We start from the raw sequence: 27,806 nt of genomic DNA on the forward strand, positions 1-27,806 counted from the left end.
TTAAACCATCACCTGAAAAATAAACAATGCTTAGATCATAACATTTGTTTAACAGAATTTCCTACATACTATAACCATATACAGTCAAATCTTGATAACTTGAATATTTCTTTATCTCGAAGTTTTCATCGGGTTTCTAACTCTTGGGACTTAGAGTTATCGAGAGTTGACCGTATTTTAAAACATAAGAAGCATTTTAAACAAAACTTTGGGATTGAAATTTTGATTTTTCACAAACTGCTTATACAGTAGACTCTCAAAAACCCAATCTAATGTAGCCAATGACCAAATCATAAACAACATCAATTTTGTTGAAACGCCAAGCCCCAAAGGCATAAAATAAAATTAATTAAATAAAATTAAATAAATAAAATAAATCATTCATGTAATGTGAAATAATTGCATGGGTTTCATCTATTTTTTATTTGAAAAAAATTATTCCTCATTAACAGTCCGGATCTTTATAATCTGAATTTGTGAAAGTCTACGGTACAATCTAAGATGTAAAACATTATAATGTGTAAGTGTCCAATTATTATTATTTGTTAACTAAAAATTGTGAAGAAAAGTGCTTGAAAAGGCCTTTACGTGAAAAAGGACAGAAACATGCTTTACATAGTCAATGATAGTAGATAATATATAAGGAGTTAAAAATCCAGAAATATAAACCAAAAGTTCAAAAAACATGGGAAAAAATGCTCCGAATTATCTAAATTAATGCACTTTTGTGCATGCTATTCATGGCACAACAGAAATGATTTTCAATTTAGTTGCTATCAAAAAAAAAATTTTAGTAGCCAAAGAATTTTCTGTTAGTTTCCTCTTATATCTTAATTCCTTTATTAGCCAATGCAGCTTTACGAGCTCTGTGCTAACTTAGTTTGCTTACAATAGAACACAAACACTTTACAACTCATGATGTATTAAAATAATTAAATACAGTAGAACTCCAATTATCTGGATCAATTCGAACCGAACCCTTTTCAGAAAATTAAAAACTCAAGTAGCCAGATTCTTTCTGAAAAAGTATTTTAATTGAACATGTACCATACTTTGAATGAAAGTCATTGCTTGCTGAATAACTCAGGCAGGCCGGAATCTGTGTTCCCACCAACCCTACAATGGGGGGGCGGCATGTCCTTAAGGGGCACAAAAAATTGAAAAAAAAAAAAAAAACTTGCACTAAGACTTATTAACGTTGCATATATACACTGCAGGCCTGTGCGGAGGGGGACCAACAGATTGTTTTGCAGGGGGGTCCAAAATTAATAACTCCAGGCTTGAACTCAGGCAAAGAATAAGCTCTTTGACTAGATTTGCGAAGAGAATAGCGCATAGGCATAATCATTATTTTGCAAATCACAATACATTTCCGTCTTAATTTGTTTTTTCGACATTCTGAAAGTGACTCGAATAGCAGGATTTTAGATGATTGGAATTTTACTCTATGCTAAAAGTAGAATTGATGTTTTGGGAAAGCCACTTTTAATACAAAATCGGTGCCAAAAGAAGAAACCATGCAAAATAATTTAAATCTTCAGCTCATGAACATTTGGACATATTAAGAATTTTATATTTAAGAGTAGGCAATACATAAAATATTTTACTTTTTTGATTTTCTATATGTTAACCAACTAGCAAAAATACAAGGCGTTGCCTGGGTCAGTAATAATTGTGAGAAACAATCGCTACTTTCTTTTGTTTTCTGTTTTAACTGAAAGAACTCAAAACACACCGCTTTGACGTCATTAAAAATTGAGCTTCATCCTTACCCATGAAAAAAAAAGCAATAAGTATAAAGAACGAAAGAGTATTCATTTAGAAATGAAAGCACAAACTGAAGCATATAAAAATTTGAAGAATTTTCAAAATATATCTAACAAAAACAAAGATCACTAAAAAAAACTGTGCGCTTTATTTACTTAAATAGTACACACACAAAAAAAAAAAAAAGAAAAAATGCTCTCTACTATGTTTACCTAAGTGTGCAAAAAGTGAGTTTCCAAATGTTTAAATGACTTTAGACTCATGTTTGCCCCGGAAAAGCCTGGATTCAAAATTTACATTATGTTTACTTTTAATGTTGCTGTTGTTAGGCAAAGAATTTTCGTAACAATGGGTTTAATCTTTAATCATTTGATGTGGAAATTACATGACATTCAGTTTTCGATCACGCTGTTTTTAAACTAAGATTCTTAGCAATAAATTATAGCCCAAGTTGTTCCCTGATAATGTAGCTATTAATGGTGAAAAAATGGTTAAAATCCGTCCAGTAGTTTTGAAGTTTACCCCGGACATCCGGACAGAAGTAGCCCTTTATGTATAAAGATGAGGATGCAATTCCTAAGAAAGCAATGCCATGCTTGCTCCAGAGAAGCCTTGATTCAAAATTTACATTATGAATACTTTTAATATTGCTGTTGTTAGGCAACGAATTTTCGAAACAATGGGTTTAACCTTTAATCATTTGATGTGGAAATTACATGACATTTACTGTTTTTGAACACGACGTTCTTAAACTAAGTTTTTTAGCAATAAATTATAGCCTAAGTTGTTCCCCGATTATGTAGCTATCTATGGTGAAAAAATGGTTAAAATCCCTCAAGTAGTTCTGAAGTTTACCCCGGACATCCGGACAGAGATTAGCCCTTTATGTATAAAGATGAGGATGCAATTCCTAAGAAAGCAATGCCATGCTTGCTCCAGAGAAGCCTTGATTCAAAATTTACATTATGAATACTTTTAATATTGCTGTTGTTAGGAAACGAATTTTCGAAACAATGGGTTTAATCTTTAATCATTTGATGTGGAAATTACATGACATTTACTGTTTTCGAACACGACGTTCTTAAACTAAGTTTTTTAGCAATAAATTATAGCCTAAGTTGTTCCCCGATTATGTAGCTATCTATGGTGAAAAAATGGTTAAAATCCCTCAAGTAGTTTTGAAGTTTACCCCGGACATCCGGACAGAGATTAGCCCTTTATGTATAAAGATGAGGATGCAATTCCTAAGAAAGCAATGCCATGCTTGCTCCAGAGAAGCCTTGATTCAAAATTTACATTATGATTACTTTTAATATTGCTGTTGTTAGGCAACGAATTTTCGAAACAATGGGTTTAATCTTTAATCATTTGATGTGGAAATTACATGACATTTACTGTTTTCGAACACGATGTTCTTAAACTAAGTTTTTTAGCAATAAATTATAGCCTAAGTTGTTCCCCGATTATGTAGCTATCTATGGTGAAAAAATGGTTAAAATCCCTCAAGTAGTTTTGAAGTTTACCCCGGACATCCGGACAGAGATTAGCCCTTTATGTATAAAGATGAGGATGCAATTCCTAAGAAAGCAATGCCATGCTTGCTCCAGAGAAGCCTTGATTCAAAATTTACATTATGAATACTTTTAATATTGCTGTTGTTAGGAAACGAATTTTCGAAACAATGGGTTTTATCTTTAATCATTTGATGTGGAAATTACATGACATTTACTGTTTTCGAACACGACGTTCTTAAACTAAGTTTTTTAGCAATAAATTATCGCCTAAGTTGTTCCCCGATTATGTAGCTATCTATGGTGAAAAAATGGTTAAAATCCCTCAAGTAGTTTTGAAGTTTATCCCGGACATCCGGACAGAGATTAGCCCTTTATGTATAAAGATGAGGATGCAATTCCTAAGAAAGCAATGCCATGCTTGCTCCAGAGAAGCCTTGATTCAAAATTTACATTATGAATACTTTTAATATTGCTGTTGTTAGGAAACGAATTTTCGAAACAATGGGTTTTATCTTTAATCATTTGATGTGGAAATTACATGACATTTACTGTTTTCGAACACGACGTTCTTAAACTAAGTTTTTTAGCAATAAATTATAGCCTAAGTTGTTCCCCGATTATGTAGCTATCTATGGTGAAAAAATGGTTAAAATCCCTCAAGTAGTTTTGAAGTTTACCCCGGACATCCGGACAGAGATTAGCCCTTTATGTATAAAGATGAGGATGCAATTCCTAAGAAAGCAATGCCATGCTTGCTCCAGAGAAGCCTTGATTCAAAATTTACATTATGAATACTTTTAATATTGCTGTTGTTAGGCAACGAATTTTCGAAACAATGGGTTTTATCTTTAATCATTTGATGTGGAAATTACATGACATTTACTGTTTTCGAACACGACGTTCTTAAACTAAGTTTTTTAGCAATAAATTATAGCCTAAGTTGTTCCCCGATTATGTAGCTATCTATGGTGAAAAAATGGTTAAAATCCCTCAAGTAGTTTTGAAGTTTACCCCGGACATCCGGACAGAGATTAGCCCTTTATGTATAAAGATGAGGATGCAATTCCTAAGAAAGCAATGCCATGCTTGCTCCAGAGAAGCCTTGATTCAAAATTTACATTATGATTACTTTTAATATTGCTGTTGTTAGGCAACGAATTTTCGAAACAATGGGTTTAATCTTTAATCATTTGATGTGGAAATTACATGACATTTACTGTTTTCGAACACGACGTTCTTAAAGTAAGTTTTTTAGCAATAAATTATAGCCTAAGTTGTTCCCCGATTATGTAGCTATCTATGGTGAAAAAATGGTTAAAATCCCTCAAGTAGTTTTGAAGTTTACCCCGGACATCCGGACAGAGATTAGCCCTTTATGTATAAAGATTACACTATGTCTTTTGAATAAACAAAAAATAGACAATATTAAAACGTGAAAAATAAATTTCCTCATTAATTACTTTTAAAATTAAGTAATCTGATTTATTTTAGCATATTTTCTTTTACCACTCCTCCCCTTCATTTTTCTTAATATACATATTAGGTTGCATTTCTAAAAAATTGACACTTCTAAAAACAGCTTTATCAATACAAAAATGTTTCCTTAAATGAGTGCCTCACAGTGGTTTAAAAAAATCAAATATATGTTGAAACATATCACAACATTATGTTGAAATTTTAATTTTCAACATAATATTAACGTGTTGAATATTAAAATTTCAATATAAAATATATAAATAAAAATTATAATGGGAATAAAACGGATCTCAAAGTTTTAACACAAAAGATAGTTTTAAAATATTACCTTTGAAGTATACTTCCCATGGTTGAGGAGCTTCTTCACTCAGTGTGAGGTTTTTGTCACACAACAAATGAAAAAAGCACTGAAGTTCTCCTTTTGAAGTTAAGTGAATATTACATTTGGGATGCACGGCATCAATTTCATTTTCAGGAAGAAATTCAATATTACTTATAGTCAGTTGCTTAATCTTTTTGACTTGCATAGACGAAATAATGGGGAACTAAAATGATTTAAAATAGTTCCATTACATAGTAAAACACACACATACACACATATATCATGGAATATTATAACTAAAATACAAGCAAAATGTGTCTAAAGATAATTTCAAGCCAAATTTTTCTAGTCAAATAATTTAATCTTTTAGAAAGCATGCCTAAAAACCTAGAAAAATTATCAAGTTGTTATTTCTACACAATAACATAGAACAAACAATGTTTATATAATCTTCTTTAATCACTCATGAAATTTACAAATACTATTGCTAATAACAATGTTAATGATTAATTATCATTTAAAAACATCCTATCAAGCTATTTATTAAATACTATAAACATATTGATTACACATTTTCTTTTAACAACTTAATACTTTCAAGATGGACTGATTATAAAACAAAAGTCATGGAAACATTCGAGCACTTAAAAAAATTGTCAGTGATATTTTTTTATTTTTTAAAAAATTTCACCTTCAATTACCAAAAAGAGGATTAAGTTTGTTCAATAATAATTAAATCTTTGGCCAAAAAGAATGTTAAATTTAAAAGCTAGATTAAGTTTTACATCATTTGACAAAAAAAAAAGCATATTCATACTCTAAAAATAAGCAAGTCAAATATTAGTCACTGCTACTCATGTCCAAACTCATTCTTTTAAAATCATTCCCTTGAATCAATAACCTTATACCACTTTGACACACACTACATACCAAGAATCAGTGGCATCACTAAGCGCAGGGGGGGGGGCAGTGCAAGTTTATGAAAAATATTCAGCTGAAATACGTTTTTAAGACAAAATTTTAACATTCTCCTCCGGACTCCCTCACCAGCAAATCATAGAGTGAATATTATACTCAGGATTAGGTTCATATTGTCAAAACTTAGAGCTAGTAGAGAATTCCTCTTAAACCAAAAAACTGAAAACCATTATTTTCCCCTGTGTTTGAGATAAGTTAGATACATCAATTTCATACACCCCCTTACTTTTTAGATTTCGCAATGGCTTTGTACATATGTGTCTACGGGCAAGTTATATAAAAAGCTTTCATAGTGTTACAAATTCTGTAAATAGTAATTATTTTTATGATTAATATGTTGTAATCTGCTTAAATTCGGTGTTTATTCCATTGTTCTTCACCTAGAATTATTGTAGTAACTTAACCTGTAAATAAATCTCCTGTGTTTTCTCAAGAACTGTGTCTTCATTTCAAGAAAATTGGAAGTTGTATCACGAACTCTTAACAAACAACGTGGCACCCAACGTGGGGCTTCTTCAGGACTTTCTTGGAGTAAGTGTGACCTTGGACATTTTTTTTTCATAAAGACTGTTTGAATTTGGACTTTATTTTTATGGTGATTACTCTCGCAATGGATGATCAATTAAAACAACTTCTTGATGCAATCAACTCTGTAAAGAGTGATATGGCGGCTAATCAAGACCAATTAAAAATTGATTTGACTGCAAGTTTTACGGTAAATCAAGAACAACTGAAAAATAAATTGGCGGATTGGCCAAAATCGCTTGGCGAATTTGGCGATGAATTATGGAGTGTTTTACATTTGAAAACTACTGCAAATGTAATTTTGATGTAATTTGTTTTTCTTTAATTAATGGATTTTCTTTAAATTTTTAGCACTGGTATCGCTGTGCCGGTACTGCTAGTAATAACATAAATGTAGTGGTTTCTGAAAATTGTATGAAATTTATGTTTTTATGAAACATTTTTTTTTCGTTTATAGGGGGTTGATGCCAGAAATTACCGCCCCAGGTGTCACTGGGTAATTAACTGGGCAAACCAATTGGCCGCTAAAAGTAGCTAGTTGTACAAGTAACTAACATAAAAATACAAAACCCATTTTAACTTGATTCGTTATCTTCTCTTTTATACAGTACTTAGTTTTCAATATTCCTACCTGCTTTGCTAGCACACATTACAATACTAATTGCTTGTATATGATGTATTTTTCAAATAACTTATTTTAATCCAAGCAAATCTAAACCACTTTTCAAGTAACTGTTCCATGTTGCATCAATAGTGTAACAATTTTTAAATAAATTTAAAGATTGAAAACTTACCTCATTTATAATATTCAAGTCAACATCAAGCAATTTCAAGCAGTGGTTATTGGTGTCGGCAACAATAACTTTTCCATCTTTGGTAGTGCATATTCCACTTGGTTCACTAAATAATGGTTGACCATTTTCATTAACTTTGTTATTGTTGCTAACTGCAATTTCAGTCAAAGTGCTGCATGTTCGACTTTCAAGTTCAACCTGTTTAACCTACAATTTGCATGAAAAAAATATTTAAACAAAAAGAATATGTACAGATAAAATTATGATTCAATCATTTGATTGACCAAAAAGAATCAAACACACATAACTGCCTAGATGTTATATATTTAATCATTGTTACACATAATATCTCATTTCTTCATTTGTTACACAACAAAATGGCATATCAATGGCTTTTGATTTTTTAAAAATTAAAGGGGATCAATTCACGTTTTATTTTAAGTCCACATTTGGGGGGGAGGGGAGATTTTTTTGTGAACCTTTTTATTTTTGCGATAAAAAGAAATATTTTTTGGTGTTTTACTTTTATTTACTTTTTGCGAAAGAAAATCCTGTCATATCGTATCAAATCATGTTTAGTTATTGAAAATCTATTCCTAAATTCCTTCAACCTAAAGGACTTCACTGGGCATTATTTAGAAGCTGGAGATTTTATCCTTACATAGGTACTGATTTTAGACAAATTGATTGAGCTTAAAAACGATGAAAAAATTGTTTTTACAAATGAAATTTTCTGAAAGTGTAATTTTAAGACATGAAATTACGATATAGAATTTTGTGAAGGAGCCGCAATTCCAAAGAGGATCCAATTTGTGCCTGAATCACTTAATCACTATCTTCTGTCGATTTAAAAAAATTTACTAAATAAAATTAATTTAAAGAAGCACCTTTAAAGTACGATGTTTCAAATGGTAAACAAATTTGTACCTTATGATTATATGTATCTGTAATCAGAAGAACACCTTGTTTAAGAGAACACACACTCATAGGATGCTGTAACTTAGCATTGTTTCCTTTACCATCAACATCTCCAAATTGAAAAAGATCCTAAAATAGAAAAATCAGTTCAATTCATTGCGCAATTCTTTTCAGAATGAAACATTAAAAATTGGTGTAAACGTTCATTACCAATCATGCAATATCTAGAGGAAAAAAAAAATCCTCCCCTCAATCAATATGATATAATATTGCGCAATCAATTTGTACAGGTAAGACATTTTTATGTATATATTTGCACTTTTTTTAAAGAATTTTAGCCTTTTTCTTTTAATTTTGAAAAATTTGAATATAATGAACCATTATGTCGGAACTAGATTTAAAGAATTCTAATTTTAGAATTCTATTCAAATATTTTTGTGTTCGTCTTAGTTTATTCATGTTCAAAATGAAGTTAAACTTTTTCTAATGTTAACTTTTTTGTGGCAACAGAGTTTTAACAATCTATAAAACTACTGGTGTTATAGCAGTCAGGAAGTTTTTTCACGAGTGTGTAACTTCAAAGGTATTTAACATGTTTTAATCAGTTCCAATAAATTTTGTTCTTGCTTTTAACTTTGGTCTGTTTCTCGTCTTTGACACTTAAGTTCGCTGCGAAGTATGTTGAAGCAAGCGTCTAGGACATTGGTTAAATGTCTTGTACCTGCAACATGGAGTTTGACATATGTTTAGTTTTAATAATTATGTATCATAATATAAAGTACCCACTTTTTTTTAATGGTTCTTAAAAAGTAGTGTTTTGGACATATAGTGGGTAGGACCTTAGTTACACGACTGGCGATCACCAAAGGACCGACAACTTCATGGTCTCATTCTTGTACACACACTGTTTGCAATTTTTCAAAAAATAAGGCAAAATTTCGGCTACACTTGAATGCCAATACAATTTGCAGTAGTTTCATTCAAAAACTAGTAAGGTGGATTTGTGTTTATTAACTTTGACTGATTCTAGATCAAAAGGGTTGCGTTCAAAGATGCTGATTACTAGTTTTTTGGGACAATTCAGTTTTGAGTTTCGTCAACCTTTTAGAGCTTGCAGCTCGCTGCAAAAATATTTCTGACTCATTTTTCCTTCTATCTATCATAACTCTAAAACAGTTAAAGATAAAACCAAGTCCTGGGTGGTTTTACGCTTCACTTGATCTCTTATATCAAACCACTCGTTTAGTAGATTAAATTGTATGATAAGCAATATTCTCTCTAACATGAAACCTTCTGAAAAATCACTCAAAAGTTTTATTGCACCAAAAAATGTTTAACCTTTTTGTCAGACAATACGTGATCAATATTGAATTAAAAGTTTCCCCTCTAATAAGAAAAAATTCTAAGAGCAATATGCAGCACCTTATCAAAAATGGGTTGAATCTTAATAAAGATAAGATTTACAGATTATTTTGTCCTACTACTGCAAACTATTCCTTCTCACAAACCAAAAATCCTTCTACATGCAAAAATCATGCTTTACTGCTTACTAATGGATTAATACTGCCTCCAACAACTGTCTTCACAGCACCATTAGTTAAAGAAATTGAGCGAATAGTTGAACTCTCACTGTCAGCAACAAATAAAAAGCCAGGGTTCTTCTGTGAGTATGAAATACCAGAGGGTTGAGCGAAACCAGCTCGTAATCTATAAGCATTGTTCCGATTTTCTTCTTTGCCATTTCCAGCAAACACCACACATTTTGGTTTCCTAAATTTAAAAAAAAATAAATAGAAGAATGGGATTTTAAAAATAGGTATGTCATTGCACTTACCGTATATACTTGCGTATAAGTCGATATTGTGTATAATTCGACCCCTACTTTTAGGAGGAAAATCGAAGGGAAAATTGAAAACCCACGTATAAGTCAAATCCCAACTTTCTGAGAAAATTGGGAATGATTTGCTGCTAATTTTGAATTTAAATGTTATAAAAAGGAGGAAAATGAAATGTGATGGAAATTTTTATGCTTAAAAACGTTTGATTTTTATTTATTTATTTTTTATTTTATTTTTTATTTTTTTTACCGAAGGGGTTCACTTTTTCGATAGCGATTTTTGTAAAGGGTTCGATTTTGCCGTTACGATTTTTTCTACTTGTTGCTTTTCCTTTGATTTTATATCAATAAAATTTTAGGCTGCAGCCATATTACATTATTTTTAAAAAATAATTTTAATTAGCAACTCTCGGGAAAATTTGCGAATACGGCGATCCCCTGAATACGAATGTGGTTCCAAATGGGTAGTGAAGTCAGGCAATTAAAGTTAAAATAAATTTATTAATGAAGTCTAAAGCTAATTGATATCAAAATATATCAAAACAGAAAGGGTTAGGCACACGCCTCAATGAACACAGACGATCCTCTCACTTCCAAAGCAAAGATACAATCTGACTACAATAAAAAGACACCATTCGCTTCACCCCGCACTTTCCGCATAGTGTGCCGTTTACTGTAATTATTTAGCATTTTTTTCACTGTCAGACCATGTAAAACTTAAGTACTTACTTCTTTAGCATCTGCTTAAAAAGGATGGACTAAAATCAGGAAAATGTTCACGTTTTCAAGTGTTTTCTTTTTCTAAGAATTTTTGTTGAAAAGTTTCGGTAATTCTGCCCTGCGTTTAAGTCGATCCCCATGAACTAACTTTAAACTTCTTTTTGTAATAAATTTCTCAACTTATACGCGAGTATATATGGTAGTGCATTGAAACACATTAAATTAACCAAAATCGAATTTAAGATGTTAAAATCAAGAAATTATTTAATAATTTGAAAATGTTTATAATGTCATACAAAGTCTAATAAAGAATAATTGCCATAAGTATTAAGAAATAAATAAATATAATTTTAGAAATCATACAACAAGAACATTAAAACAAAATTTCAACAGTTTAATTCACTGTAAAATTTATTATTAAGATTGATGAACAGAAAATATTGTACCTACTCCTCACAACTGGACAAATCTGCATTTTTAAAATGCATAGCCCAAATTTGATGAGAACCTGCAACTGCGATATAGAGTGTATTTAATTCTATCAAGTCAGATCCTGAAAATAAATATCGAAAGCAGATTTTTAAAATGCTTAACTTAAAATAAATCCTCAAATATTCCAGCACATAAGGAAAAAAAGATAAAACTTCCCCTACATAATTAATTGTCAATTCTTTTACAGCAAGTTTAATACATTGCTCGTCACTAAGTACATTAATTTTGTAAAGCTCTGTAAATATCCGAGGGCATTGCAATCAGCTGAGGACATGTACTTTTTAAAAGGGCCTATTTAATAAATTAAAAATTATAGCTACCAAAATTTTATGAAGTCTTATATTTTATGTGTTATTGATTTGTTAATATGTAGGCTCTCTAGGCAGAACAAATAGTGAACATGAATTAACATTCAATAGCTCCTGAGGTAACTATTCACTTCAACAACCATTCATAAAATTGAGATACATGATTTCATGAATTGTTACTCATGTAATGAAATAATTGTTCAATGATTAAAGCATCACAAAATAATTAGAACCAATGGGAAATGAGTTAGGAGATGATGTAACTAAGAAAAAAGCTATTGAAGAACTAGCCGTGTAATAAAACAAAATGAAAGAAATATGATTGAATTGCAGTATTTTTGGTGCATAACATGGTCTTATGCATGAACCCAAAAAATTTAATACAATTTTCTAGAAAAAAGTCCAAGCTTTAAAGTTTATTTTTTGAAAAATTATTAAATTTTTCAAATCATTTTCAATGGCAAACTTTTTCTCAGAGCCTTGCAAAGTAACATTAGTGTCATCTGATTCATTTGATTTCATTGTTAATTTCTTCTTCTTCATAATTACAATCATCTTCAGAAATGATCAATGCATAAAATACAGTAGAAGATCCACATCTTGGGAAAAGAAGTTTTGAGTTCGATAGCTTTTGACCTTATATAAATCATTTTACAAATTTAGAAAATTATATTCAGAATATATCAATATATTTGCACATTAGAATGTTTTTAGTACAGTAAGTATTAAAACTCTAACTTCTGTAATATTTTTACATTGTCATTCAAGTAAGTATGTTTCGTAATCATGATGCATTGTTGCTAGCTTCATGATTTGCATAACAGCTGCCAAATTTTTAAGAATAATTTAGTACTTCTTATGTAAATACTAATTGTCATTTAAAAGCTTTGAATGAAGATGGGAAGATAAAAAGCTTGCAAAATTTAAATTGCCAAAGAATTGTTATGTTTGAAGGCAAAGTTTTTTTTTTTTTTTTGGAACTGAAAAACTTATTGTTTACTTCTAAAAAATTGTGCATTTTAAAGGTCAGCATTATAAAGGTATTCTACTGTACAAAAAAGTATTTGTTCAGTATAAATGCATTTGGTATCAACATAAAAAAAATTATAATATAATATTTGAATGCATTTAAATTTTACTTCTAAATGAGCACTTAACATTTTTCTTCATTAGTTTTGTTATTATAAAATTAAAAATACCGAATTGATAACAAACAATCTATTTTAAGCTGATTACACATTGATTTTTAAAAAAAATTTGATAATTTAAAGTTACCAAATCGAAATAGTCAGTACTTAGGAGCAGAGGATGGTCAAGTTACAGCTAATTAAACAACTTACTGGGCATAACTATAATTTTGGACACTGTATTAGTCCAAGTTTAGTTTTAAAGAAATTGCTAGAAGTATCCTGCACAATAACTATTCAAAATCGTTTTTAAATAATGCTTGAATATTAAATCACTTACCAACTCTAGGTCCAACACAAATGTCCCAAGGAGAAAGAAAATGTGAATTATTTTCATTGTCCTCATGGATCACCGGTTCTTTATAAACAGTATAAACCAATTTCTTTTCTAAATCTATCTGAAATTGAACACAAGAATGAAAATGGGCTCATTAAAAAAAATTTCACATGCATTTGTTGGTAATTATTTTATTAATTTCAGATTTAGACTCCAAAAGGTTTATTTTTAACCATCACACTGGCTGATACGTAATGACTACAGTTGGGGAAAACCTAACCTGGCAGTATTATGAAGGATGCACAGATCCTGATCACAGTATTGCGATACTGTCAGGTTAGGATTATCCCAACTATAGATGTGCTTCCACAACTGAAATGGGGAAATAAAACAAACTATTAATTTGATGTTGGAAAATATGACTACTACTACTGCTTGATCATGTCAATTACAAGTTTTCAATACTCAAATTCAGGAAAAACAGCAATATATATATATATATATATATATATATAAATAAATGTTTAATGTCTTAGTTAACCTATTTCAAGCAAATTCTGTGCCAATCTTTCCTTTTCATTTGGGAGAGATGAATATTTTTAGCAGACAAGCAACACTCAATGTTATTCTTAATCAGTAAAACTATATTTTAAATCATATACATTAATGCCTACCTAACCTAATTCTGGTTCATTGATTTCAGAAAGCCTTTGACAAGTTTAAAATAAACCAACCCAACTCAAACAAATCACAGAGTTCAAAGTAAAATTTACAGAATGCAGGAAAAATTGCATTTTGAATTCAAGAGAATATAAAACTAACTACGTAAGAGAAAATTAAGTACAGTATGCACGGCCTACAAAAACAAATTATTGTGCTAAATCCCTTTTTATTTACAGACTTTAAAACAAATATGTTTACCTTTCGAATGCTGTGGTTTCCAGTATCAGCAACATAAATGTTGTTTTTGAAGAAAGTTGTACCATGGGGATTATCAAATGAAGATGATTTAAATGAGCCATCTTTGTCACCTTTTTCACCAGTACCTATAGTAAACTAAAGTATCAAAACTCTTAAACTGAGAACTAAGTATTTAGATAATTCATTGATTTTAGTTAGGTAAGTTACTCGTATTTTATAGTATTTGACACTATAGCTTTAAAAATAATAATAAATATTGCACAATATTTGAAAGGTTTATGATTTAATTTATATATTAATTATTTTTTAACATGTAAGATTATAAATATGTTATTTTAAATGTTATGTATATTCAAATTATGCTGATATTTTTATTTGTTTTGCTGCTTTTCCAAATATCTCACACATAAGACAAATAATTAACTTCCATTAATCAATATAATAATAAACAAAATTATTTTTAAAATATACTAAAAGAAGGCACTTATGTAATTTTGTTGCAAAAAAAGTTTTATAAGTTCGGAGAAAAGTTTAAAAGCAGCTCAATACCAGAATTATATTTTGTTGTGTTGCCTTTGCAAAAAAATTATAATTTTTCTCTATACATAGAAAAAAAATGTTTTGTCAAAGAAATTGTGTCAGACACTCTTCCATGTCCAGGAGACCCCATAGCACCTACAATCTTGAAATTAGCTACAAAATTATGGACCGTGGGGGTTTGCTGATTTAGAGTGCTAAATTGGTTGGAATATCCAAATAAATTGGTAATTAGTGAACTTCAACCAATGTTTAAGGAATAAAGAGTAGGGGAATCTTTGTTCCTTATATCAAATAATAGAGACTTTGCCGTTTTAGTAACTAAGTATTATGCTCTTTGACTGGTATCTCATTCTCATCACTTTAGTAAATAGTCTTCTATACCAAGTTCAATTAGAGTTAGCAGCTATTTTTCTTTTTGAAAATCTGACACCCCTTGATATCCTCCTTTCTTCTGGTGAATGTAACTGATAAGGTGATCCTCTTACCAATTGCTCTGTTACTGTCCAGTTTTTTTTTTTTTTTTTTTGTGTGTGTGTGTGTGTGGTTTTCATCTTTCTGTTTATAAAATTTGAGTCCTGTTAGCATTGTTTTTCCTTTCCTTTCTGTACCTGCTTTCTCTTCAATTTATCTGATCAGGAACAATGATGGCTTGCTGATACTTTTTATAGGCTGAACTATTTCTTCTTGAATGTGAAGAAAAAATAGTTCAACCTTCTCTTTTGATGCAATGGAAGTTAAGTCCTCAGTTTGCATCATTCCCTGGACTACAAGGAAATAAATTTGACCAAATTGATCCTAAGCTCTATTTTGTTGTTCTTCTTTCTATATCATCAATCCCACTAACCATATTCAAAATTAACCATTATGCAGCACCATTCATTTAGGAGAAAGAATTTCATTTGGATTGTCATGACTCATATCCCTACAGTTTTTCCGCAGTCCCATTGCAAATCTCATCCATAGTTCAAGTTGAATGATGTAACTGCACCATTCTATCAGAAGAATTACATCAATCAAAATAGAAAGTAATTCTACCTCATAACAAAATACTCATATTTATTTTTTTACAAAAATCTAAATAGATGCTCTTTGCTTTAAATCTGATCGACCAATGTTCAAATTGTAGCATTGCAATGTTTATTATTGCCCAAATTAATCTTAATTCCCCTAGTAAGACAACATGAAAACAGTTGCATTATGCAGTCGAATATTTCTCTATGTACATAAGCCAAAGACATTTTAAACATGTACAATGATTCTACCATTGATGATATCAAAGTTCAAAATAAGTTTTGGTCAGATATATCTGGTTAAATACCTTTTGAAGTCCTTCAAAAATTTTAAATATCAATGACTAGTTAATAATTTCACTTAAATGGTTCCTTAGAGAATCATTTTCAACACCAAACAGCAGTTGAGTAGTGATGATGGAACAAGGCAGCCAGAAAAACAACATTTTTTAAAGAGCAAAAAAAAATGTAATTTAGTTGTGCCAAATGTGGTGTTGTAAATAGGTATGTGTTAATGTAATATATGTTTCTTATATTGCTTGTACCTACCAATTTTTATGCATTGCATTTAAAAATAAAGCATTATTTTTAAGCTCAACCCGACTCTTTTATGCTTTGGCGTTACGTAAACCAAGGCAGGCTAATATGTTGGCTATACGTAGGCCAATACAGGCTAATTTTCCAACCCTTAATCCCTACTTTCACAAAAATCATTCTAGAAACATTGGTACCAGGGTTGCCAGGTTTGGCTAATATTAGCTAATATTATTTGGCTATTTTTTGTCATACTTAACTAAACTTGAAAGCATTAGCCGAACCAATTCAGATTTCACTTAATATTTATCATACAAAACCTGATGTAAGAAATTATATGCTCCACGCGGTTACATTGCATAACACTTGACAGGATTCAGGATAGGACCAAGATTAATAACTTGGGATCTCCATAATTACGTAATGGGGCTTTCCGCGATTGCCTTCTGCGCAGATGCATGAGAGCGCCTGGGTTATATGGCTATAGACAGTTGTCAAAGCATGACTGGAAAATCTCCTGATTGAATAGCGGGACAGCATTTTATGGCATAATTTTGACCGCTATTCGGAGAAAAAGGGCTAATTGGCTGCCCATCATGTATACTGTTTCAGTGTGTAGAAAATAAATTAGTTGTGTGTTGTGAACATGGTCTCTTCAATTCTCTCCCTCTCCAAAAGTTGATTTATGGAAAATGTGAAAAAGAAGAAGTGGCGAAAATCCTCTTCACCTGATCAATACTAAGAAATGTAACATTTGTTAATCAGAAGATTTTGAAAGAATATAAAAGCAATTATTTAATCAAGAGATTTAGAAAAATGTAAAGCATTTAAATATAGAATCAGTTAATCTTGCACAAAAAAACATAGCAAATACCAAAAAAGCATTTTTTTTTCAATAATAGCAATTACCCAAAAAAAATCTATCATTTTTAAGCATCAAAAAAGAGAATTTTACAAAAAAATTATCCAAAAGAAAATTTACTTTCAGTTGTCCATTTTCTTCCAATATTAGTAATCGATTATGGCCAGAATCGGATATAACTATCAACTCCTCATGTGAAGAAACATTTCCTGGATAGAGCAATTTTGTTTTGGGCTCCTGAAGAGTAGATGTGGGAAAAGGAATCAAATTCAAAGTTATCTGTCGAATCTTGTAATACTCCAATAGGCAATCATAGAGAAAAGATATTTTGTCAATTTGTGACTCGCCAACCAAAGCAAAGAGAATTTCATGAGAAGGACCTACAAAATACCATTCATATTAAATTAAAACAGCAGAAAATGACACAATACTGACAAACTGTAAAGAAATATATATGCACTAGTTTAATACAGTAGATTACCAGTATAACACTGACCTATAAAACACTATCTTAATATATAAAAATGTTCTGTGAGGACGTTTGTCACCATAAGGCTTTTTAACGGCTGGATCGATTGTGATCAAATTTTTTGTGTGTAATTAAGTGGTGGCAAGCATGGTTTCGAAGCGCGATGGATCGAATCGGAAACGTTTTTGATTAATTAATTAATTTAAACATTGGATGGTTATATCTCCCAAATGATTAATATTTATTTTAACCTATTGTTGAGCGAGAATTGAAATAAATATTTAACCCGTTGCCAAAGGACAATGCGAAAGCCAGCTCTGCTTATTGCAATGAAATTTCCTAGTGTGATATGTCAACTGAGAATAGATAAAACGTAGAGAGTGAGAGTGAAGCCTTCATTTCTTGAAAGCAACGATTTTAGGTCCAGTAATATATTTTAAAGTAACGTACTGCAAGGTTCACGCGAAACGTGTATTCTGTCGTCGTAGTTGAACCATGTGAACGGATCAGTGCTTCAGTTTTTCCTAACCAAATGATCAGAAAGTATTATACCTAGCAACATTTGTTTCTCAGCTGAAATCCATCTGAGTTTTGGCACCAATGTCAGGAATACTTCAAAGATTATCTAACTAATCAGAACATTATTAAAAGGAAAAAATGATGGAATTTAAAGACGAAACAAATTTTATTTTCGTCCAGATAAATTACAACAGGGTAGTTCTGTACACAAAAGATCAGTTCAGTGGAAGATCTTTATCTTTGGTGGAAAGAACAAATTAGACAATATTTGAAGTTTTAAAAGTTTTCGTTAAAAAGATCGGACCGCTAATCGATAGGAGTTGGCTTCGCTCACTGATCGACTGGATTACAGTAATGTGGTGGCTTGGCGACTTCGGCCATAAACAATAGAGTTGCGTGATCATTTGTTTGCATTTTAAAGCTACTGTTAATGTAATTTATTGTATTTTTTGTTTATTTGGCAAATCATTTCAAATTGCAAAGAATTGCTTTTCGTTTTTAAAGAGTTTTTAGTCATTTCAGTTGAAGAATGTGTTTATTTTACATCGGGAGGGGGGGAGGGATGAGTGATTTTCGCTTATTCAGAGAACTCTTTTTACCTTTATCATTTTTCTAAACGTTATCTTTTTCATATGGGGGATGCTGCAGCGGAATTTCCCGTTTGTTCTAGATGGGTAGTTAATTTTTACACTTAATATCTGAGGACGCTTTTTATCTTTTGAGTATGGCTGAAAGAACAAACCATCAAGTACGAGAGAAAAAATAGTTAATAAAACAACTGCTCAGTGGGCTTTAGATAAACCAAGTTGTAATGAATATATGCATTCTGACACCAAACAACTTAAAACATTTTCTTTTTACCTATTTTTTTCGACAAAACGGTTCAAACACTTGATAGTTCATTTAAACTTTTTAACTTTTCAATTTATGAAGTTTGAACAGAACAACGTCTGTTGGGTCCTCTAGTTTTCTATAAAATGCACAACTTTACAGAAGTCAAAACTAAGTTTTTTAATTAAAAAAGTGCTCTATATTGTCTTTCAAACAAATTTTTCGACTTCCCATCTTAATTACCTTACTAACCAGATTGGTTTAGAAAATATAGCTGTTATGCAAACCATGAAGCTAGCAAAAGTGCAAGATAGTTTTATTATTATTCTTATTATGAAACATATTTATTTGAATTATAATGTACCCTTATATATTAAATTGCACAATTAATGCTCATTGAAGCAAAAACTTAGTCTAATGTACAAATATCTTCATATATTCCAAGTATTGTTTTCTAAATTTATGAAATATATCTGTATAAAGACAAAACCTACATAATGCAAAACCTCTAGTCCCAAAGTGTGCATTATAACGATTTTCTACTACTTAAATTTACATGAATATGAGCAATTGTTGTGCTACGCAGCACGACAAAATATAAATAAAGTTTTTGGTTGAACTAACTTTCAGTAAATATGGGTTTTTACTTCTGATTAGCTCATCTCTGGCAATGCTTTTGTGATTGACTAAGTGTTGGCAGTTCATTTGCTTTTTATATTGAAGAGATATGTATGGTTGGCATTTACATTTAAAAATTAAAAATACTCTGTTTGCATAGAACCTATTGTCGCACCATGCTAAATTAACGAACTTGAAAATTGGGCTTTTTCAAGAGAGCCAAACAATTTTTTTCAGCCAGAAACATTTAGTTATTCTTAATGTTTTAATTTTCATAAATAACTTTATGTGTAAAACTATCGTTTGAAGTACTTAAAAGTATAACCTGCAGATAGCCCTTTTTTAATACTACGGCAAACCATCGAATTTGAGAAATCGAGACTTTTCACATGCGTTTAATTTAGCATGGTGCCGACGATATATTGTGCATAAAAAAGTAAGTATAGCCAAATATTTTCCAGGTTACACTGCTGTTGACTGTTCGCTTTATTTGTTTGGCTAATTTTATTAACTGAACAAGTTAACTAAACTCTATAAATGTCAATTATACCACTGTCGTGGTCTTATTAATAAAATATTTAACATCAAATGCAAAATTGCTATTGCACAATACTAAATAACAGAAAATAACTGCTGAAATAAAAAAATTTCAACTAACCATGTTTTCAAAACGCTCTAAAAATTGTATAATTTTTTGAAGCCTCATGTAGATTTGAGGCCCTGTACACATCCAGAACTTCTAATGATTGAATTTCTAACAGCTATCAAAAAAACTTGCAAGGTTTAAAATGGGAAAACATAGGGTGCATGTGCTACATAACTAAAAAATGAAAACAGTAGTTATGAATAAGAAAACATAAACATCAGTTTATACAATTTGCAAAGCAATAAAATTGTTAGTTAAATTATTAAATGCACCAATCATCTGTAGTGTGCGTCCAATGTATTTCCTTTTAAATGCTCTACAAATATTTTGATAGCTGTTAAAAACCAGAATCAAATTCTCCAAACAATCTGCTAGAAGTTCTGGATCTGTTCCTACTTTTTAGTGCATTTTAACCCCCCCCCCCCCGGTAAATTGAAAACTTTTTTATTTTAATAATTATTTATTATTTAACAGTATCATTGTATACAGGCCTTTAGCATTTACTATCTGTTAATTTTTGTGAAGATTTAAATATTACAACTTAAAAAATCTTATATTTATTTAACAAACATACCGTCGAACCTTGTTAAACCGCCAACCTCAGTGACTGGCCAAAAGCTGGCGGAAGTTGAGAGTGGCGGTTTAACGAGTTTTCCCAAAACCTGCATAAATACATGTTTCAATGAAAACACTTTGAAAGCATGCATTTTCCTTTCCAAATGAACTTTGAAAAATAACATCCATTGGCCTTCCTGCAGTCTGTCATCGATGGTTCTTTGGCATCAATAAATTGATGGCCTGTGAATTGATTTGCATTCTTAATTTCAAAAATTTGAATTTTATCGTGCATACTTAAGATTGCTTTTGATATCTTAGCAGAACAAACAAAATATAACATGATGTCATAGAATGCTGATACAAACTTCTGCAAATGGTGTCAATTACAGGTTAAGCCTTCAGCAAACAACTGTTCTCAGGTCATAAAAGCAAACCATTTCATGTAAGAATGAAGTCTTTCACGGCCGGTGTCAATAATGTTGTAAGATTCCGGGCTTTTGTGCCGTGGTCTGAGTATTGTTTCCCCAAACATTTCAACCGCATCTGCGGCGATCATCTTCAGTGTTTACATGGTCGAAGCTTCCAGGGAAGCCGACTTCCTATCAACTGATGCAGATTTCGAAGTTTTGTCACAATTTATGTGGGGAGAGATAGCTCTCCCTTTATTTTGGGCCAGGATTGGCTAATGAACGTTTGTCCTTGTTTCTGGTTGGCTGAAACTTGAGCTCTCTTCATTCTGGTTGGGGATTAGCTGCTGGACGTCCGTCACTGTTTCTGGTTCGCTAAAAGTATCTCTCGGGATAATCCGTCTAAGTGCAGCATGTCATAGTTCGTTTATCTTAATTCCTTCTTCCTTTTTGTTAAAATTGTTGGGATGTTTGAAAATTTTGATTGCTTCACCCTTCATCCCAGCAAGAAGAAAAATGGATCACAAAAAAATGGTCCGTTATCGAACTTTGTGATCCATTTTTCTTCATGCACTGATAAAGAGGTTTGCTTTTATAACCTCAAAACAACTGTTTGCAGAATTTATTTTTATTTGTACAAGTATACATGTCGTAACTTTACAGAAGTCATGGGCGGCTCCAGAGGGCAGGCCATGGGGGCCATGGCCCTCTCCGAGAAAATTTAAAGAATAGTTAAAATCCCCTTTTTTCATCAAAAATGCAAAACATTTCCTTCATAACGCATACAAAGTCTCACAATAAGGTCAACAATGGGGGAGGGGGGAATGGCCCCAAAGCAGAATACTTTAGGATGTTCTGCAACGTAAAATCATTTCACCAAAATTGTTCTGAAAGTACTTCAAGCATTGTATGCGAAAAACCGTGACATTTTTCACAAATTGGGTGCCAAAAATCAAAATAGTTTCATATCGGAGTTTTTTTTTTTTACTGGACTGTTGCTATTTATTTCTGTGGAAATAAGATTTTTCCGGAAACATCACAGCTTTCAATCAAATCACTAATTAAAGAACACTGAATTTGGAAAATTAGTTGATCATGAAAACTATAAAATCAAAAAAACTTTAACAAGGTGTCAAACCTAAACCGATTGAGATTCTCCAAAAATAGTTCGATTTCTAAAGTACATAGACAGAGCAAAGATACAAAATTTTATAAAAATCCGAACCTGGGTGGCAACTACATTTCTTTGGTTAATTTTACATGGCATGAAGGAGCAATTAAAATAATGTTCCTAAATAAATAAACTAATAAAATAAGGAATAAAAGTTCGGGTTACATATAATAAAACATTTCAAAACTTTCTAAATGATTGAAATATTTTCTGGATGCAAAGGAATTGAAATCTCAAACAAAACACGCAATTTCCGGCGATGGACGTGTTTCAATGTTGGCATATTTCCAAAAAATATGTGTATGGACGAAATTGCAGTGGATGAAGATCGATCGTGAAAGTCCCTACAAAGGACTTATCGAATTCAACATCGCTAGCTTTCCTCCAAATTATCGTAATTTGAAAATTTTAGATTTTCTTCTAATTTTAAGAAATCTGCAGAATTTCTGCAAAATTCTATCTTGAGTTGGAAGGTATTTGCAGAAAATTTGCAGTTTCTACATATTTTCTGCATTGTAGTTTCCGCAGATTTTCTGCACCGCCGTTTCTGCAGATTTTCTGCACCATGATTTTTGCAGAAATTTCACAGAAATTCGCAGAATTTTTGCAGAAAATGTATCAGTTTTCCTCTCACATTTGAACAGAATTGTTCTGCAGCTCAGGCATCTGTTCTGCGACGTACGTCGCAAATTTAGTAGTATTCTGCTTTGGAGGGAATGGCCACCCCAAGAAAGTTCCAAAAATAGTCAAAAACCTTTTTAGAGCTAAATATAAAAAATAACCTTGTTATTGTGAAGTCGAACACGAATATAAAAACAACACAGAAGAGCCATAAAACGACGATGAGGAAGTGTCAAGTATATTTTTTTAAACTCTTTTTTCCTAGCTTAAATTAAAAAAAAAAATGTATTGTAATTCATGTGAAGTCTAACAAGAATGGAAACAATGCCAGAGGGAGAGCATGACCACCCCACAAAAATTTCAAAAGATCAAGTATATAAAATATTTGGATTTATTTAGCATAATGGACTCGTCTTGTTAGATGTGTTTACTTCCCCCATGGGGGTACTTTAGTTCCTATATTTTCTGAAACACAAAAACAAAAAAACTTGTCTTCTTACACAAAATCCGGTAAACATCGAAATCAGTTAACGAGAAGTTCGGTTAATTGTGAAAAAACAGGGATATGTGTTAGGAAGTGTTTGAGGAAGATTTATGACCGTGGTGAGAGAGAGAGACTCTCACAAAGCAAGCAAGAAGAGCTGGATGGTTTATGGTCTCTTTGGAAGGTAAGCATTTTTTTGCTGTTAATGGCAGATAAAAAAACAGCCACGATTTTGAAATCTATACAAAATTTCTGTCTAGTTTCATATGTAATTCGATAATATCCTATTTTGAGAAATGGATGTGGCAAACACCATGGGCGGATTTATGGGGGGGGGGGGGCGAAGGGGGGGGCAATGCCCCTCCAGTCTTGAGAGGACTTTATACATAGTAGCAATAAACCTTCCAAAATCTTTTTAAAAAAATCATGATTTTTTTTCTTTTTTGAATAGTTCAGAAGCGAAAATGATGAGAATAGCGACTGTCTTTTTCTGGTGTGTGCGGGGGGGAGAGCACCGTACCATATATTACAAGTAGTAAAGCGGTCACTGAGATGCTACAATGTGTTGAAAACGACTACTTTGAACTGAAAGCTATTAGGGCAAGTATATAAGCAAAAATATCGACTGAACGAGCTATGTATTCAGCTGCAATACTTAAAATAATCAAGGATTATTTCAACAAATTAGAAACTGAAACTAAGATTTTAAAAAAACGAATTTGCCTATAAACTATATAGTTTATAGGCAAATAGTATAACTAAGCTATATAGCTTAGGACACCCGCTTTGTTGAAGGCCCCCCCAACTCCAGCAAATTTCATGATTTGTTGCTTACCAAAAAAAGGGGGGAAGACTTGAAAAAATAAATTTCATTTTAAAGTGCTTGAAAACCTTGAAAAATTTGGATACAAACCATAAATTTAAACATTTATAGCAAATGGGAGGGGATAGACAGTAGAGGAATAAATGCTGAATTATGTTAAATTCAGTTTTTGCCTCATCCTGCATCAAAAATGTAAAAATCATGGTTATCACGTTTTTTTAACATATTACTTAAGATAAATTTTTGTGACTCACATGTTTCACATCTTGCTGTTTATTTAATCCCAAATGCAGTGTAGTATTTCGGATATTCTTTTGTATTGCTTGCTTCTATCTTACTTCTACTGCATATTGTTAATCTGTTCAGCACGGGGGAAAAAAACACCACCTCTATTCCTTTCCGTTTTCTGCACAGCTTGTAATTAAATAATTTTAATTGGTCTCGCGTCCTTGAAATGGATTAGATGAGTCTTTGAAATTCTTAAGCAAAGGGTGCTTTAATTTAATTTCTTATAAAGTGTATAAATTATGAATTGTCCAAATAAGCAGCATGGTGCTCTTCTGTTATCTATTTTCTAAATCTGTACACCATTTTTTAAAAAGCATTTTTTATAATTGATCATTTTGTATTTAATTCATTGTTGTATTTGTGGTTGGGTTAAAGGTGTGACCAAAAACTAATTGAATTCAACCAACAGCCCGATGTAAGCAAATAAAACATAATCTTATCATCTTCTCCCTCTCTTTTTCTCTCTGAGGAAAGACTGCTGCCAGTGATTTGTCCACCCGAAAACAATTTTTATTGTGTATTATTGTAATTGGCAAAAGAGTATTTTGCTATTTTTTTCAGATAACTTTGTGGTTTGAATTACCCCTTATAAGGCTTCAAAATGCAGAATTTTATATATTTTACAAAAATTCCTACAGGGGAGAAACCCCCGTACCCCCTAAAATTGGGTGTATTCTATTGGTATATTATATTTGGTATACCTAATTGGGTATATTCCCTACTTAAAAGGAACACAATTTCCCTTCATGTACCATATGTATAAAGCATAGTGGGGGGGAAGGGGCACTTAGACCTTTTTTGCCACCTACAGAAAAGTTGTCCGGGTTTACAAAAGATCCCAGAAAAGCTGAAACAGCTTAGGGCCACATTAAATCTAAATCCAGCCTTGATTACAACTAATATTGCTCCAAAAAAAAACCTACCCCCCCCCCCCCCCCAGGAACTCAATCCTAAATCTTCCTATGGCAAACACTTGCTTTCAAAGACTTTGCCATCCACTGAAATTTTGTGTCCGAAGAATTTGTATGATATTACGCTTTTTGTTCTGTTCTTTTTCATATTTTAAATGTTTTTTTATTTCAAAAACTTAGCGTTTCTAATGTTCAAATTAAAACTACAAATTTTGCTTACAAATTTGCGTTGTGAAAAACCTACGCTAATGTATTTTGGAAATGAAGTAGTTCTAAGCTTAAGATACAAAGAGATTTGTACGGAAATTTTTAAAAGAAACATTTTTTTATATACATAATATTTAAAAAGTATTTTTTTACTGGCCTGTCAATTGTTATACTACGTGTTTCAATATTCCATCCGAACAGACGAACGAAAATTTTTTAGTGAAAAGTTAGAAAATACATTTAATGATTGCGCATTAAGTAAAAGTTAGATTTCAGTTTTAACCTGACTTAATGCTGTGTTATGTCATTATTCTTCATTCTTTTTTAATATGGGACCCTCCAAACCACTCCTCTTGTTAATATGACTAAAGATTGTCTACAAACCGCGTTTTAAAAAATTACTTGTAAAAGTTTCCAGGGGAGGGTCCCCCACCTCACCTTTTTCGCCAACAGCCTTTTAAGATCGGCCTACATTTTGTTTTACACGCTTGAGTTTTAAAATGTTTCCGGGGAAGATCTCCTCCCTCCCTAACATCCCCAAATCTCTTCTCCCTTACCATTACCAAAGATAACTAAAATGCATCTTTAAGACTGCAAGTAAGAAAAAATTCATGGTGTGGGCCCTCGAATCTCTCCTTCACGTATCGTCACGAAAAGATCGTATTAAACTGAGTTTTTAGCTGTACATTTGCAAAAAAAAAATCTGCCCGAGAACCCCTGAACCTCCCCTCTTCTTAACATTATTGGAGGTAATGTTTGCGTTTTTAAGGTTTCAATTTAGAAAAATGGGCGGAAGGGGGGAGGGGTGCAGGCGAGCAATTAATATTACGAAAGACGGTTAAAATGCATTTCTAAGATTACAAATCGGGAAAATTTCCTTAGATGGGCCTTCAAATCTCTCCTCCCTCTAACATCATCAAAGATCGCCTAAAATTGCATTCTCAGGACTACAATTTCGAAAAATAGACAGGGCAGTGCCACCAAACTTCTTCTCCCCCTAACATCACCAAAGATCGTCTAAAATGCGTTTTTAAGACTTCAAACTCGAAAATTTTCTGGGGGAGAAATCCCCTGAGTCCCCTTTACTTTGGAGTTAATATTATACTTACAGTTGATTCATATCGGCTTCATTTTAAATCAGAAGTCCTATGCAGTCGCCTCAGAACAAACAGTATTGAATACTGATTAAAGAATTACTACTTTGAGGCGCCGCTATATGCACATATTTGTTAAGAAAATAAGAAAATTATTGGGAAGGTTACAGCCTTTATGTTGAACTTTTGTCGCCTAGTGAAAATTCCTTTAAAAATGCTTTAGTTAAAGGTGGGCTATTATGATATTTATAAAATTCCAAAATTTCCAAAGCATCATATTTTTCCAAATGGCCCCCCTCCGAGAATTCTGCCTAGATCCGCCCCTGACAGAAGTTTTTGGAAAAAAAGATCCTCTTCTGATTTACTTACTTACCTATGATAACAACAGTAGGCCAACAACTAACACCCAATCTTCTCCACAAGATACTTTCAGGATCATTCAAAACAGGGTGAGTAATTTTGTTTCTCCGAACAGCTTCTGTTACACTGTTAAGCTCTTTTTCATTAGGAAACTTAGGAGAATGCACTCCAATAACTACAAAACTGGGGTCCATTTTATCTTCAACCTCCTTCAGATACGGCAGCACATGAATGCAGTTTATGCAACAAAACGTAAAAAAGTCAAGTATAGCGACCTTACCACTTAGATCTTGTGTCACTGATATTGGTTTACTAGTGTTCAGCCAATCCATACCTATAAATAAAAATAAGGGATATGTTAGTACTTCTGTACTTCTATCGAAAGTGGAGTGCACTGACATTATCGAAAAACAGTATGAGAATGAGTTATTAATTATTTTGACTTTTAGAGGTTTCTCCTTTTTTTCTAATTTTTAAATGCTGTTTAAAAGTTTGTTTAAACCAAGTAATGATAATTTAATGTTATGCTAAAACATCCATTATTTCAGTACTATGAACTATAAACACCATAGAGGAACGTCACAATTTTAAATGTAGGGGCAGGTCGAAAAAATGTTGGAAAGCTTAATTTTAACTGTACAGTAGAAGACCGTTATAAATGCACACCTTGGGACCAGAGCTTTTGCGTTATACAGGTTTTTGCATTATATAGAGCATTTCACAAATTTTGAAACTAATATTCAGAATATAGCTATATATTAGCACTTCTGAATGAGTTTTATCTGCAATGAGTATTAAAGTACTAATATTATACACA

At 31.8% G+C, this 27,806-nt stretch overlaps 1 protein-coding gene across 1 annotated transcript; it reads right to left on the bottom strand.

The window, feature by feature from the left end:
- On the bottom strand, positions 1-27,321 carry LOC129223184 (NHL repeat-containing protein 2-like). The gene is made up of 8 exons (XM_054857751.1): positions 27,003-27,321; positions 17,103-17,362; positions 14,037-14,171; positions 13,119-13,236; positions 9,845-10,236; positions 8,304-8,423; positions 7,377-7,583; positions 1-12 (listed from the first exon to the last, which is right to left on the bottom strand). Exons 1-8 carry the CDS (start codon positions 27,319-27,321, stop codon positions 1-3), a joined length of 1,563 nt encoding a protein of 520 aa, XP_054713726.1.
- Between the last annotated feature and the right edge of the window lie 485 nt (positions 27,322-27,806).

This window comes from Uloborus diversus, chromosome 5 (genome assembly GCF_026930045.1).
Source record: "Uloborus diversus isolate 005 chromosome 5, Udiv.v.3.1, whole genome shotgun sequence".
Classification (NCBI taxonomy): Eukaryota; Metazoa; Arthropoda; class Arachnida; order Araneae; family Uloboridae; genus Uloborus; species Uloborus diversus.